Source organism: Malus domestica, chromosome 05 (genome assembly GCF_042453785.1).
Source record: "Malus domestica chromosome 05, GDT2T_hap1".
NCBI lineage: Eukaryota > Viridiplantae > Streptophyta > Magnoliopsida > Rosales > Rosaceae > Malus > Malus domestica.
Genome location: NC_091665.1, coordinates 25,022,980 through 25,037,358, shown reverse-complemented (window position 1 = coordinate 25,037,358; position 14,379 = coordinate 25,022,980). Strand labels below are relative to the sequence as shown.

At 40.3% G+C, this 14,379-nt stretch overlaps 3 protein-coding genes across 3 annotated transcripts; 1 reads left to right on the top strand and 2 right to left on the bottom strand.

The window, feature by feature from the left end:
* Positions 1-805: 805 nt before the first annotated feature.
* On the bottom strand, positions 806-3,696 carry LOC103445241 (uncharacterized). Its single transcript, XM_008384236.4, has 3 exons — positions 2,979-3,696; positions 1,766-1,885; positions 806-1,306 (listed from the first exon to the last, which is right to left on the bottom strand). Exons 1-3 carry the CDS (start codon positions 3,534-3,536, stop codon positions 1,295-1,297), a joined length of 690 nt encoding a protein of 229 aa, XP_008382458.1. The 5' UTR covers positions 3,537-3,696; the 3' UTR covers positions 806-1,294.
* A 2,582-nt stretch (positions 3,697-6,278) lies between these two features.
* Positions 6,279-9,514, top strand: LOC103445240 (rop guanine nucleotide exchange factor 1). The gene is made up of 5 exons (XM_008384235.4): positions 6,279-6,850; positions 7,136-7,252; positions 7,368-7,894; positions 8,106-8,456; positions 8,763-9,514. Exons 1-5 carry the CDS (start codon positions 6,577-6,579, stop codon positions 9,183-9,185), a joined length of 1,692 nt encoding a protein of 563 aa, XP_008382457.3. The 5' UTR covers positions 6,279-6,576; the 3' UTR covers positions 9,186-9,514.
* Positions 9,515-9,782: 268 nt separating this feature from the next.
* On the bottom strand, positions 9,783-12,877 carry LOC103445239 (F-box protein SKIP23). Its single transcript, XM_008384234.4, has 2 exons — positions 11,560-12,877; positions 9,783-10,270 (listed from the first exon to the last, which is right to left on the bottom strand). The coding sequence occupies exons 1-2, from the start codon at positions 12,760-12,762 to the stop codon at positions 10,238-10,240; spliced, it is 1,236 nt and encodes a 411-aa protein (XP_008382456.3). The 5' UTR covers positions 12,763-12,877; the 3' UTR covers positions 9,783-10,237.
* Between the last annotated feature and the right edge of the window lie 1,502 nt (positions 12,878-14,379).

Below are 14,379 nucleotides of genomic sequence, written 5' to 3'. Positions count from 1 at the left end.
GGATTAAAAAACGCGAAGATGAAACGCATTATTAACACGTGTTATATTCTTAAACAGGCAAGAGATTCTCTCATGTCACTAATTTACTGCGTGTCAATCATCTACTAAACAGATAGACACTTTTTTAACATAAGTATTTATTAGACGGTAACGGCGTCAAATTAAACATTGGTTGGAATTTGTTTGATTTTGTCGGTAATTATAAGATTGAATAGCCGCGGTAATTAGGTGTTTGCTTAAAATCATAAATAAGAGCTCCAAAAGTGGGGTACTCAAGAATCACAGAATAATTGCAATGCTTTTATTGTAGTGCGGTGAATGGGCCACATCCTCCTTCACAATACTTCAAAAAGTTCGGAATGTGCAAAGGAGAAAATGCAGAAATCACTTTCAACGTACAAATATTATGAATCGAGGCAGAAAGCGTTGCTTACAACGGTTATTACGTTGATTCGGGTTTTATACTGAAAAAAGTGTAATTTTATGCTGAAATTTTTAAACCACTTGAGTTTGGCGTCAACTCTTTCAAAATTTCATCTCTTCATCCGCAAGAAATTTTCTCCAATTTCATTCCACCTAAGTCTACGGCCTAAATCGAACCAACTCGAGTACGATTGGAAACCTAAACCAAACCAAACCGTATTAGAAGGTTGCGCCGGAAAAGCGTTCTTTTTCGTTTTCTTTTTTCTTTTCGTCTTTTTTCCTGTATGATCGTGTGTGCAAAGTTGAACGAATTTTAAGAGTTGGTTGCAGCAAGAAATAAATTGCAAACCAGGAATTAATCAGAAAGATATGGTGAAAAAAATTAAAAGATAAGATGGAGAGCTTCTTTAAGAGCTTGGTCCCAATAAACCAGCAGATACGGGTCCAATAATATGCCTGCTTCGCTAGCATGTATACAATACAAGACACTGCCACCTAAAAATATGATAACACACATCATCCACAATAATTCGACCACGCTGTGATGTCCCGAAAATCCGGTTGTTACTTTCGGATTTTTAACGGAACATAAGAAGATGAAAATGTTAAATAACAATTACCAGTTTTACAGCAGACTCCATCTGAACAAAAGTTCTGTGAATATGTAAGGAGTTAATTAGGCCAATCGAGCGAAGATTGCATATTATTCGGATTATGTTTCAAGAAGCGGATGTAGCACATACAGTAGGGCAGAAACCACATATGTGTTTCAAATTACACATGTACGTCGGTGGACAGGATGATGAAATCAAGAAAACCAGCCCAGGAGAAAAAGCTCAGATGCCCAGTGCATGGTGAGGATGCGAGGTGATCACTCAGCAAGCTGCAAATTTGATTAACTAACTAATTAATAACGCTCTACACATCCGAACATGTGACACAAATCTACCAGCTTGGATGATTGACAGCACAGATATATGCTAGACAAACACAAATCCCCATTAAATACTCATATCAAATGCCATCACCATGGGTCAACGTATTTAACAAAACACTATACATTGGGGCAACCAATATATGAATGAGGATAACAATTCAAAGACTTAAATCTCAAAGCACTGTACAGGAACAATAAATTTTACTTTACCAGAGAAAACGGCATAAGTAAGTCCTAGCATCTAGTACGGGGGCAGGGGGTTAGACATTATTATTAGGTTGGCATTGTCATGTTATGATTGGATTGAAGGTTCTTTGTATAAAGTGCGAAACTTACTTACGTTGACTAATACAAGTAATTATCTCACAAACAATGACTGTGTGTATATCCGAGACAAAACTAAACCTGATTTAGAGGGTTATCCGGAGATTTCTTCCACAGCTTCCATATCATGTCCTTGTATTGATTGTGCGTAAGACCTGGTTTCTCTTCCTTCAGCCTGGGGAGCTCAGCTTCTTCAAAAGCCTACAATTATTACACGAACTCGTCACATTATAAACACAGAAGAAATCACTAATGTCAAAATTTAATAAGATCAAAGCAGCAAGCACCAAAAGGTAAAATTGATTCTTACCAACGGCTGAATTATCAATGAAAGTTTAAAAAGACATGGATGGAAAAGTTCCGTAGTTGTTAACAAAAGAAATCAGTGCTCCTAAGAAAATGACTTAGCTTCTACCAATAGCCCCTACAATTACTATTATTCAGGAAACGCCAACAATTAACGTTATATTTCGCCAGCAGTCGACAATACTGTACTATTGAAGTGGGGCAGCAACGATAATTACAAGAATCGTAAAAATTTAAGCAGCCATTCCACAAGAGGCATCAAATATGAGATACATCCGTGCATGAACAAATAAAATAAAACCTACAAAACTTCAGCTATTGTTTTGAGAAATGGAACAGCTAAGACAGTCTACAAAAAGAACACATGAATTTCACTCATAAGACCGCTACAAAAAACCAACAGAGCACTGCTACATCATAAATTGTGCAACATGAATTCCTCTTACAGGATGCTAGCTACAAATTACTGAGATCACGAGTATAAAGAAATGACGTAGAAGTTCAAGTTCATCGCTTTAAGCTACATTTGTCGTCCATGAGAAAATGAAAAACGCTCAGAACTCAAGAGGCAACCCCGTCTGTCTAAAAGAGGTGCTCTACTAACACATTGCAAAGATTTCGGTGCCAACACAAGCAATCAAGCATGCTAATGCACACCCATACTTTCGAGTAGCTGATCACAACCATTTGAGCAAAATGAAATCATTGCGGCATATAACAGACTAAGCTGTCTTCTACAAGGCTTTCGTTTGCATTCGTTCGTATCGTATATTTTCAATGCCGAGTCGATTTGTTACTCTAATATTGCTAGAGCTTCAAGCTCGTACAGTACTAGTCCTAATTCCTAAAGCTCAGTTATTCGATACAAACGACAACAATTCTATGTAAATGCATTAGATTTTATATTTCAAAGCTAATCGAAACCAATGCAATCCAATCCCCCTAACCAAACAAACCCCAAATTCTCCCAATAACATAGAAAATGTACCTTAAACGAAGCCTTGAGCCTCCTTTCCGGGTGGCGATCCACCGGCAAGCTCTCCGCCACCGACATCTGCGCAACCGCCTCCTCCACCGTCCTCGCCTCAATAATCGAATCATCCCGATTCTTATTCTCCACCACCACCATCCTCTCATACTCCTCCTCCTCTGCCGTACGGCTCTGCTTCTTCTTCACCTCATCCGATTTCTTCTCCAACGCCGCCTGCTCCTCCTCTTTCCGCCGTCTCAGCTCGGCCTCGGTCACCTTTGGAACCGGGATCGTGACTCGCCCGACCTTCTTATCGGGCTTCTTCCCCGCCTTCTCGAGTTCCTTCTCCTCCAGCTCCGCCAATCGGCGCGCCTCGGCTTTCCGCGCGGCGGCCTCCGCTCGCTTCTCGGCTTCTTCCTCGCGCTTCTTTGCCGCGCGGGACTTGCTGCCCTCGGCCTCGCGCCAGTACTGCTCCTCCTTCTCGCGAGCCTCGCGCTCCTTGCGCTCGGCTTCGGTGGAGCTCTTCCGAGCCTTGGCGGCCTCCGCCTTGCTATTCAAACCCATCTTTTTCGGCATCTTGTTCGGGCACACGCTTTAGGGTTTTGATCGTCTGCGACGACGGTGGTGATATTCTCCAACTCCGCTCAGTAGCGATGTGATGTGATGTGAAGAGTTACTGGGACTCTGGGAACGTGTTCCGTTCACAGACAGAAACAGAACAAAAACAAAAGCGGTTACGGTTTCTGGGTAGCAGCTGGCGAACTAAGTGGGCCTTTACTGGGTTAAATCAAAAGGCCCAAAATAATAAATCCAGACGCTTGCTGCTCAAGAAACAAAAGGCCTGCCCAAATACATCGGCCCGTTGACAAATGGTTCTCAACGTTTACGTGGGTGGCATGAGAAAAATGAGAAACTTGAAATGAGTTGATGAGTAAGAAAGTTGCCGGCTTTTTCTATGTTGGTTCCTTTATGTTGAAAATCGATGAATGTCATCTCACGTGCTGTACTTTACACATCAATCTTGCTCCTGCTCTTACATTCCGTCAAAATCACTTAAGAGCATTTCGATCTCTTCATGTCTCTACACATACGAATCGATTATTTCATAACCATGCTGCAATTTTCCCCAACTCTCCAAGTGCCTAATTAAGCCGTAACATCTTTGGCATAATATTGAATTGCCATCGTGGTGATCTTGTTGGAACCTTTTTCTTTATATAAATAATGATATGAAGAGATTGAAATGCTCTTGTATCCGTTACTGCATTTTTTGGGATTTATGATTTTGGGTTTTTTTCGGGTTGAGTTTGGGTATTTAATTTTTTTTTCATCACTAATGTCATGTGCAGTTCGCATAATCCCTTTTAATGAGGATTCTAACATGTTCGGACTTTGCCCTTAATTAACACATAACTCAACGGATAAGAATCGAAAACCCAATGCCAAGCAATGACTAGAGGATCAAAAGAGAAAGTTGTCATAAGGGAAGGAAGTAGACAACAAATTCGTAAGATGAGGTATGAAACTGTGACTGACCCAATAGTAGAGGTAGTTTTATGTAATTTACCCTATTTTTTATGTGGGCTTTCTAGGTATTAGTGTTGTCCGTGTTAGATTTGATCTTGTAGGCATGTGTCGTTTGTTTGGTGCAATCCATCCAAACTTTGTATGTGATTTTGTGTGCAAAGTCTCTACTATGGCGAGGGGTGAGGCACTTGTCACGCCCTAAATTTTCAATAATATGATTGCTATGAAATTGGCCTAAGTTTGCAACATTATTATTTATTTTTGAGTCGCTTTGGTTTGGAAGGCCCTCAAATTTAATAACATTCTAATAAAACCACTATCATTTAATTTTAAAAAACCTAAACAAACAATCAGCAAAGTTTTTAGAACTAATCTACACGCATTTTAAATGTTGGGATAATTCACAGGGTTAGGTTCATCATGCATGTGAATCAACAACCCAAGATAATTAATTTGCATATGTCATTGGGATCGTTAATATTTTAATCTTCCCATCATTAACCCCAAATCTCTAAAATATTTCAAACCAATTAATATTCCTATCAATACCACCTTAAAAAATACAAATAAAAAACCAAATTAATTTTCCACTAAAAGAGTTCAAAAAGTCAAGTCAACTTCAACTTTCACGACCAACACAAAACCATACTGATGGAAATTACGGATGAGAATTCTATTTGTGAGAGAGAATCTAGATTCTCACATTCTAACCGTTTATTGTGTATTATGTAATCAATTTTCATTAGGTGTTGTTTATGTTTAATTTTAAATAAAAATTTTAAAATAATTTATAACCGCACGATAAACAGCTAAAATGTGATGATATCTAAAATTCCCATAATTTGAATCCGAATAGGATCCAAATCCGGAAATTACGACATGCATTGGTCCGTCACGCAAAGTGGGTCAATCCAAGTTAACGTACACGACCCGTCGACTTAGTGTTTGCGAGCAACATGTCGGTCACGTGCAGTACACACTCTACAGGGGACCTCACCTAAATTCTCACGGGTCAAAACAATACGCAAACAGACCCCCGATTAGACATTTTCGACGAAGTCACACATATATCTACATCGTGGAAAATAGTTATCGCCACGTGTCCGCAAATGCTCTGTCTCTAGGGTGAGCGTATCGTTACAGACTTTGTACAACGTAGTATACGGTTACGTATATGGATCCCGACCGGATACCTTGTCGTTCACACAATGTCAGACGGCTCATACATGTCCGCCGCTCAAGGAGATTCCCTCCGCCATGGCGATGGTCATGCGGGGCCCCACTCCTCTTACAAAAACAGATCAACGGTCCAGGTCGTACCACTTAATTAAAAAAAGGGAGTCGTTAATTTAGGTCCTCTTAATTATCAGTAAAGTAGGATTAAGATAATAAACTGCGCGAAAATAATTGTTTAATAACGTAATTACCCAGAACGAATTACTAATGACTGCAATTAAAGAGTCGTACACAGAAAACGATGTCGTATATCGAGAATAATAGTCATATTTGGGATGCGAGCGCACTGAAAGCAAACCGGGTACGTCCACACCGTTACTTTCTCTCCCATGACAAGAAAACAAAACACTTCACCAACCTCTAACCGCCGTTTGGTATCTTTCCCACGCGAAATCCCTCCACCCCGGGTCCCACCCCATGCCCTTGCACGTCAGCAGAAATCGCCACGTCACTCGAGCACAGTAATCCTCATAACGCATAAGGTGGGTCCCGCGGAAAAAGGGCCGTGTCGGGTGCTCTATCTCTACAGACCAAACGGCGTTACTTTTGCTTTTTGGGGCCACCCTCATCATCATCTCCTCCATCATCAACCCCACCGTGGACGGTCACACTAGCAATTCTAGAGAGAGAAAGTTGAAAAGAGAGAGAGAGTGGAAGAGTGTAGTGTGAGTAAACCTGAAAGCACTTTTTTATCCATCACTTTATCACTTTTGCCTGTGCAGCAATCTTCCGACCACGCGACTGCTACTGCTTCTGCACTTCTTATCCTCTGGGGAAGGCTTCACGGCAGCGAATGTGAGGCTGAGATCTGAGCTTGTACGGACGACGCTCGTTTTGGATCTTCTGGACGACAATGGGGAGTGTGTCGTCGGAGGACGGCTCGGACCAGCAGAGCGAGCGGTGCGGGAGCTACAGCCTGAGCGCCGATGTGAGCGAGTCCGAGAGTTGCAGCAGCTTCTCGTGCAGGAGGTTCGACGCGGAAGGGGCTTCGAGCTCCATGACGTCGTCTCCGTGCCCGGTTGCCGGAAATTTCTGTTTTCAGCCCCCGGTGATGCTTCCGGTGATCGGAGGGAAGGATGTGGTGGCTTGGGATGAGAATCCGGAGAAGCGAGATGCTGATTTATCTGGTATTTCATTTTGTTTTGTTTTATTTATTTGTTTCCTATTTTTGTTTAAACTCTGAGGGAGATTCTAGCTCACTGTTTGGATTCCGAGAAAATTTAGGGGAAAATAGTGAAAAATGTACTGAAAATTATTGTCCTTTAATACTCACAACCTGAAAACTGAGTGAAAATACGTGCTAATTTCTGTGCAGCTGAGAAAATTTTGCTCAGATCTGATTCTGTTCTAATTAAGATAATTTGCTTTGTTTTTGTAAATTTTAATTATTTTGTAATTATTTATGATTGCAGAGGTTGAAATGATGAAGGAGAGGTTCGCAAAGCTTTTGCTTGGAGAAGACATGTCCGGAGGTGGGAAAGGAGTCTGCACTGCCCTTGCTATCTCAAATGCCATCACCAATCTCTCTGGTAAGTCACATCCCTCTTGGAATATGCATATTCTTATGTAATGTTGGCCGAGATTTTTTCGATTTTGTGTGGAGGTTCTGTTTTCGGAACTCAATTTTCTATGTTGGAATTGCAGCAACCGTGTTTGGCGAATTATGGAGGTTAGAGCCGCTGAAAGCGCAGAGAAAGGCAATGTGGCGCCGGGAAATGGAGTGGCTCTTATGTGTGAGTGATTCAATTGTTGAGCTTGTGCCTTCAATACAACAGTTTCCAGGTGGGGGTACATATGAAGTCATGGAGATGCGGCCGCGCTCTGACTTGTATGTGAATCTACCTGCCATAAAGAAGCTTGATGCAATGCTGCTTAGTATGCTGGATGGATTTTGTGAGACGGAGTTCTGCTATATTGACCGGGGGATAATTTTGGGCGATTCGAAAGAGGGTGAGGGGTTTATGGGTGGAAGGCCTTCGATTAGGCAGGAAGAGAAGTGGTGGTTGCCCTATCCTAAAGTTCCGCCAAATGGGTTGTCCTGTGAAACAAGGAAGAAGTTGCAGCAGTGTAGGGACTGCTGCAACCAGATATTGAAGGCGGCCATGGCGATTAATAGTAGTGTGCTTGTTGAGATGGAAATCCCGAGAGCATACATGGAAACGTTGCCCAAGGTATGGGTTTCTACATCTCTTTTCATGATTTTACTCGTTTGCTAACTATATTAGTGACTAGTAATGTTGTTTTATTAGCTTCCGCCGTATATTTATACGTATCTTGTCTTGTTGATTTAGTTTTCAGTTCATGCTGCATATTCTGCATACAACTTTCTCTTAATTGATCTTAAATTTCTTTTGACACCATCTGTTTTTCAATTCTTGATAGAATGGCAAGGATTGTCTGGGCGATATCATTTATCGTTACATAACTGCAGACCAGTTTTCACCCGAACATCTTCTTGATTGCCTGGACTTGTCGTCAGAACATCAAACTCTAGAGATAGCCAATAGAATTGAGGCAGCTGTGCATGTTTGGAAGCAAAAAGACCAGAAGAAACACAACAATCATAAAGCTAAACGGGCATCTTGGGGGGGCAAGGTCAAGGGCCTTGTTGCTGATACTGAAAAGAACCATTTCCTGGCCCAACGAGCAGAGACCCTCTTACACAGCCTAAGGCATCGTTTCCCTGGCCTCCCGCAAACTTCACTAGATATGAACAAAATACAGTATAACAAGGTACATTTGATCGCATATTTTCCCTATCCATCTACGTTAAAACGCATAATCCATCTACGTTACATTACTTAATATTTGTCACCTTAAATTGGGTTGTTGTGAAGCATTTCATCCATCAATTTTTCAACTGTGGTTTAACAAATATGTTGAATTCCTTGGTTTGCGAAATTTTGACTGTCCGAATTCCTTACTGCGCATTATTAGTTACTTTCTGCACACTGCAATAACTTCCGAATTTCTATATTTAAAAGAACAAATGCTCGGAGGATGAAGTTTCTGAAGGATTTTTCGTTGTTGATTTTACAGGATGTGGGGCAGTCAATTCTGGAAAGCTACTCAAGAGTTATGGAGAGTCTGGCCTTTAACATAATGGCAAGAATAGATGATGTCCTCTTCGTTGACGATGCTACCAAGCGATGTGCTGCAGCGGAATCAGTGTCTATCTTCAGCAGGGGAGGTTTGAGTGGCCTTCCTATCCAGAAGCGGATGTCGCCAAGCCCCTTCTCCATTCAACACACTCCTTACGCGTCTCCACTTGCAACACCGACTTTCTGTTCCTCCACCCCAGTTATTGGAAGTCCAGGAAGGACACCTCTGTGTGTAAAGCGCAGTGTTATATTAGACGAGAAGTCAGAGAAACTACTCGCGGCTGATTTTGAGAGGGTGTGGTCGTACGCCGGAAGCCTAAGCTCAAGGAGAACTACCGGCGACGCTCCTGAACGGGATTGACTAAGATAACGTTAGGTCGGTTTAAGATTAAGTAGGTTAATGTGACAAAAGGAAGGTGCAGAGATGGGTCTAAAGCCTAACTCCCGTGGTGCTGTTAGATCTAATGTTGTATATTCTTTATTAGCAGTAGAAATAGGTTGGTCTCTATAGTTTTGACCTGGTAGTAGATGAAGAAAGGACAATTTAGTTTCATGCTGGTTCTCAAATTCTCGCATGCCGTATGACGCTTGTAGCTCGAGTAGTTAAAAGCTTCTATCGATTTATGTGAATCCCCTAATATCTGTTGTATCGAAAGTTAAAAATTCTTAGATTCACAAGTTTTGATTAAATCTCTGCTACCAAATTTAACACCGAGATAGTGTGAAGCACAATGTATCTGATGCACTCTTTTACTTTAAGAAATGACTTGAGAAGACTTGGAAAAAGAGTAGAGGAAAACTTGAAAAGAGACTTAAAAAAGATATGGAGTCGTTGGAACTAACTAACGGAAGACTTAACGCAAAATCAAACATGGTAGCATTTTAGGATTCATATAGCCAATGCCAGTGGGATAAAACTGTGTTGTTATCTGAATGCCAATGATGAAAACAAGATAGATGTCTCCAAAAACACTGATGATTCATTCATTCATTTACAAGTTTAGTAAAATACATGGAAAAAGATACATAATTTAAGAAAATAAAAGACTTAGTTTATTTGTTCGTCAATTACTTTTCAGTTAAACAAGGAATTGGCTCTCTTAACAACTCCCCTTGTAGGTTTAGGTGCTTGCAGAAAGTATAAATCCTTCACTCATAAAGCTCCTCGTGTCTACGGCAACTTGGATTGACTTGTTTTGCTTGCAATGGCTGGCTGGGTCACCTGAACTTGTTGACGCCGCAGAAATCATGGAGAGATTCCTGAAGAGCAGGCAAGTCTGTCCTTTAAAGCCGCCTGGTGCGACTGCTTTCGCCTTGCACTTGACTATGTAAAACAACTAATAAGCTTGAAACGCCTTGGATTTCAAATGCATTCACGACTTATTAGTGTCGTGCACTGATTCCACCTACACCTCATATAGCCAATTCTTCAAGCTGAGTTTGCATCTGTTGCATCAACTAAATCAGCATTTGCATGCCTTGATATGTTGATTGAAAATGGATCGGAATACTGATGATGAAAATACAAACGCAAATGGCAGGAATATGCAAGCTAAGGTAGCACTTATTGTAATCTACAACCAATCCAATCAAACAAATTCCCTCATGGGCTGCTAATCATTTGGTTACTACATCAGAAGGAACGGTCATCAAACTATGAAATAAGCCATGTTCTTCATGGTGCTCAAACAGTCAAACACATAAAAGGGTGGAAAAGTGCCATTAGCTTAGTAAAGCATCTATGACGTGACCCTCGGCACACCATGTTCTTCGTAACCTTGGATACACCATTTTCTTCATTGCTCTAAATGAGTTCATGGAATCATGACGCACATCAAGAACGTTCACAGAATCAAGCTCAGAGAAATTATAGAATCCAGGGTTTGTACGTGTAGAGAGAGAGAGAGAGAGAGAGAGAGAGAGAGAGAGAGAGAGAGAGAGAGAGAGAGAGAGGAAAGTGAAAGCTCAGAGAAGACCTTTTTCTTTCTATTGAGATTAACCTATTCTTTTTACAAAGATAGCTATCTATACTGAGAGATTGAGCTCAACTGTAACTAATCCTGCAATTAATAAGAGATTAACACAACCCAATAAATAGCTTAATCAAACTATCATTGCACATGTGGCACAAGCCTATCTAACAGCACTAATTGACTGCTCCATATGCTCGATTCTAAGCTGTAAAAGTTCTCAAACCTAATAGCAACAGAGTTGTACCATAGTACACCTAGTAGCAATAGCAGCTGGACATCATGGTTTCTCTGTAAGTATTCAGTATCGGTTAGCTGCTAATATACTAGTTGTTTCATATCACGGATTTAAAACAACAATATTACTACATTATGTTGTCAAAGCCCTTGAGCCAGGGCCCATAGATATAAAAAAATCTGAACACATATAATTGCGATTGGATATGCAATAAAAATCAGTCACTAACCTTAAAAAGGCATAACTGATGTCTAGAAAATTGGGGATTTATCAGAATAATATACTGCCTACAGCACCATACAACAAATCATTACCAGCATCTTGGCACCGGAAAATGACTGCAATGTTGCATTCGTTCTAGTTTTTCAATTAGAACTACACCAAGCAGGGTAAGAAATGAATTTGTAACAATGGTCAAATGTCAAACACAACTTGGCAAGATTGATGTCATTAAGCAGCGAAAACACCACGTAGAATGACATAAAAACATGAAGCAAAATTCTAAATGCAAACAAAACTACACTTACTTCTGACGTTGTCGATGGAACCCAGTCAGGGGGTGGCCAAAACAACTTTGAATACTCTGGATAATCAGATAACGGTGCAATACTACAATCATCCAAGTCAAACACACCTATATCTCGGGCCTTGAACACACATTCTTCTTCACTGCCCATATAGAAGAAATTATCCGTGAAAAGTATACAATTCCCTTTACAACCCGATAACTGGGAAGCCGAGGCAGAAAATGTGCAGTCATCCCCCAAAAACAACACCCTATCCCCCAAGCTTTTCATTTCAACCAACTTCTTCCCCTCTCTATCCAACTTAAAAACCTCAAACCTAACAGTTCTCTCAGTCAAACAACCACTGAATTGCATTTGTAAAACTTCATCATCGACATCCAAATCATCCAAATCCCCCGGTGCAGCGATGCTCAAGTACATATCAACCACCAGCAATTCGCCACTCGATTCAACCAAAAACTTCTTATCACCACCAAACACCGGATTCGCAACCAAGCTCAAATTCGAATTCAACCCCACCGTCACAGTCCGGCCAGTGCCATCAACAGCATAAAATTGTCCTTTAAACATTATAACATCATCGTAAGGCGATGGCATATCATGAATTATAGTCCACCTCTTATCCTCAGACTTAAACATGGCTAATTTCCCAGACACATGAATCGTAAGAAGCACAAAATCGTTGCTTTCGGAACCCGAACACATAAAAACCACCTTTTCCATATACAAATTGCCATCATCGCCCAAAGAATTGCCATTCCCAAAAGGCCTAAAATGGACATAATGCAAAACAAATTCTCCACCCAACTCAAAAACCCTAAATTTCGATAAATCCAATACCTTCGGAAACGCTTCGGGCAGCGGCTTCAGCTGAAACCGCGAGAGAGGATTCAGCAAGTGCATCCGACCCGGTACGTCCTCTTCGATCTTGACCAGCCAGCGATCTGGGTCTCTTTGGTTGCGGGAATTGGGCAAACCCATCAGGAAAATGCTGCGCTGGGAGAGGTGGAACCCTAGGGAGGTGGCGCAGATACCGTGGTTTGTGAGGAAGGGAAATCGGCCCGGTAGACGGCGAGGTCGGGAGGTGACGGAGGACCGCCATGAGGAGCAGACGGATCGAAAACGGAGTAAGTAGAAGGCGCTCTCTAGGCGTCTGGCGATTTCTTCTAGGAGGTCTTTGGGAAGTTTAGACCAGTCGGCCATGGATTTTCAGTTCAGTTTCCCGGGGACGTATGGGAAAATTGGCGAGAAAATTCAAGATACAGAGATACTGGAACTTGTAGGGACCATATGCTGGTCCAAACGACGGGTGTCATCGTCGTTTACACACCAGGAAATATGTACTGCTGTTTTATTGAAGGTTTCCTTATCCAAAATGATATCTGAAATTTGTATAACTTTTTATTTTAGTCATTGAGATTTTTAATTAATAAAATTGATATCTAAGCTTATCCACCATCAATCATTTTGATCATTTTGTAAAAAATTTATATTAAATAAAGATAAAATGATAAAAATATACTCAACATTTGTCAAATCATTTTGGTCTATTGTTTATTAAATTCTAGATAGTTTTGTCATTTTAATATTTATTTAACATAATTATTCATGGATTGACCAAAATGATCAATGGTGGACAGTCTCAAGGACCACTTGTATTGATTTCAAATCTCAATGACCAAAATGAGGAGTTATACAAATCTCAATGACCATTTTGGTTAAAAAGCCTTTATTGAATGGAAATTAAAAAAACAAACAAATTGTAGAAAGTGGGATAGGAAAATTGGAGGAATAAAATGGTTCAATGGTGCAATCTCAAGCGGTTGCAGAAGCACTTGTTTTACGTTATGCAATGAAGTTTGCAATGTAAGATGTGAATGTCAAGGATAATGAGTCATTGTAGTTGACAAATTGATAGCTCAGTGTATAAGTTATCATGTTGAGGACTTTCCGGTCCTACTTGGCTAAGATTAAGAGTCCTAATAACATGCAATTATATTCAAGTAACCTTAACAAGACTTGACAAGAGTTTAAAACTTACTAGGACTATATCAGAAACTCTAATCTATTTGGAATATCTGAGGTATCAGTTAATAGGCTTGATATCAAGGGATTATGGATATATATAGGGAGGTCCCTGCACTTACAGCGTCGTCCCTTTTTGAGCGAACCCTATTCTAGCTGGACTATTGACTGCTGAGTGTAGAAGATCTTCTATCTTTCTTTGCAGCAATGTCAAGTTCTTCGTCTTCAGGTAAGTCTAATATGTTTACGTATGCATGTCATTGTCCATGTGTGATTCTATGCATGCAGTGTTTTAACTTCCAACATGTGGTATCAGAGCACACACTGTCGTGTTTAGAATCTTTACAAGCATAAGAATATGTTGATTAAATGCATGATCATGACATAAGGCTTCCGCGCAATGAAACTGATATAGTTATCGACTATTATCGATAGACATCATGTTTAGAATAATATCACTTATACACGTACACATGTTTATATATATACATGTACCTGTTCGTCTTCAGTTTTATTTTTAGGGGAACAAGGATGAGGCTTCGGATCTTAGAAGACCAAAACCTAATGAGTTACTGTCATTATATGACTTGACAGACAAATCTTTTGTGAATCATGATCAATTTCAACTCAAAAGTGTTTGAATCATGCTTCAGTTCATCTGTTCAAATTGAACATAACGATTAAACTGATGGTGAATATATTTTGAGATAATTATAAAGAATTCTTATATTCAATCATGTTTAATTGGTGTATAAGTGAGATGCAAAATTAACATTGATACAATTTTATCTGCTC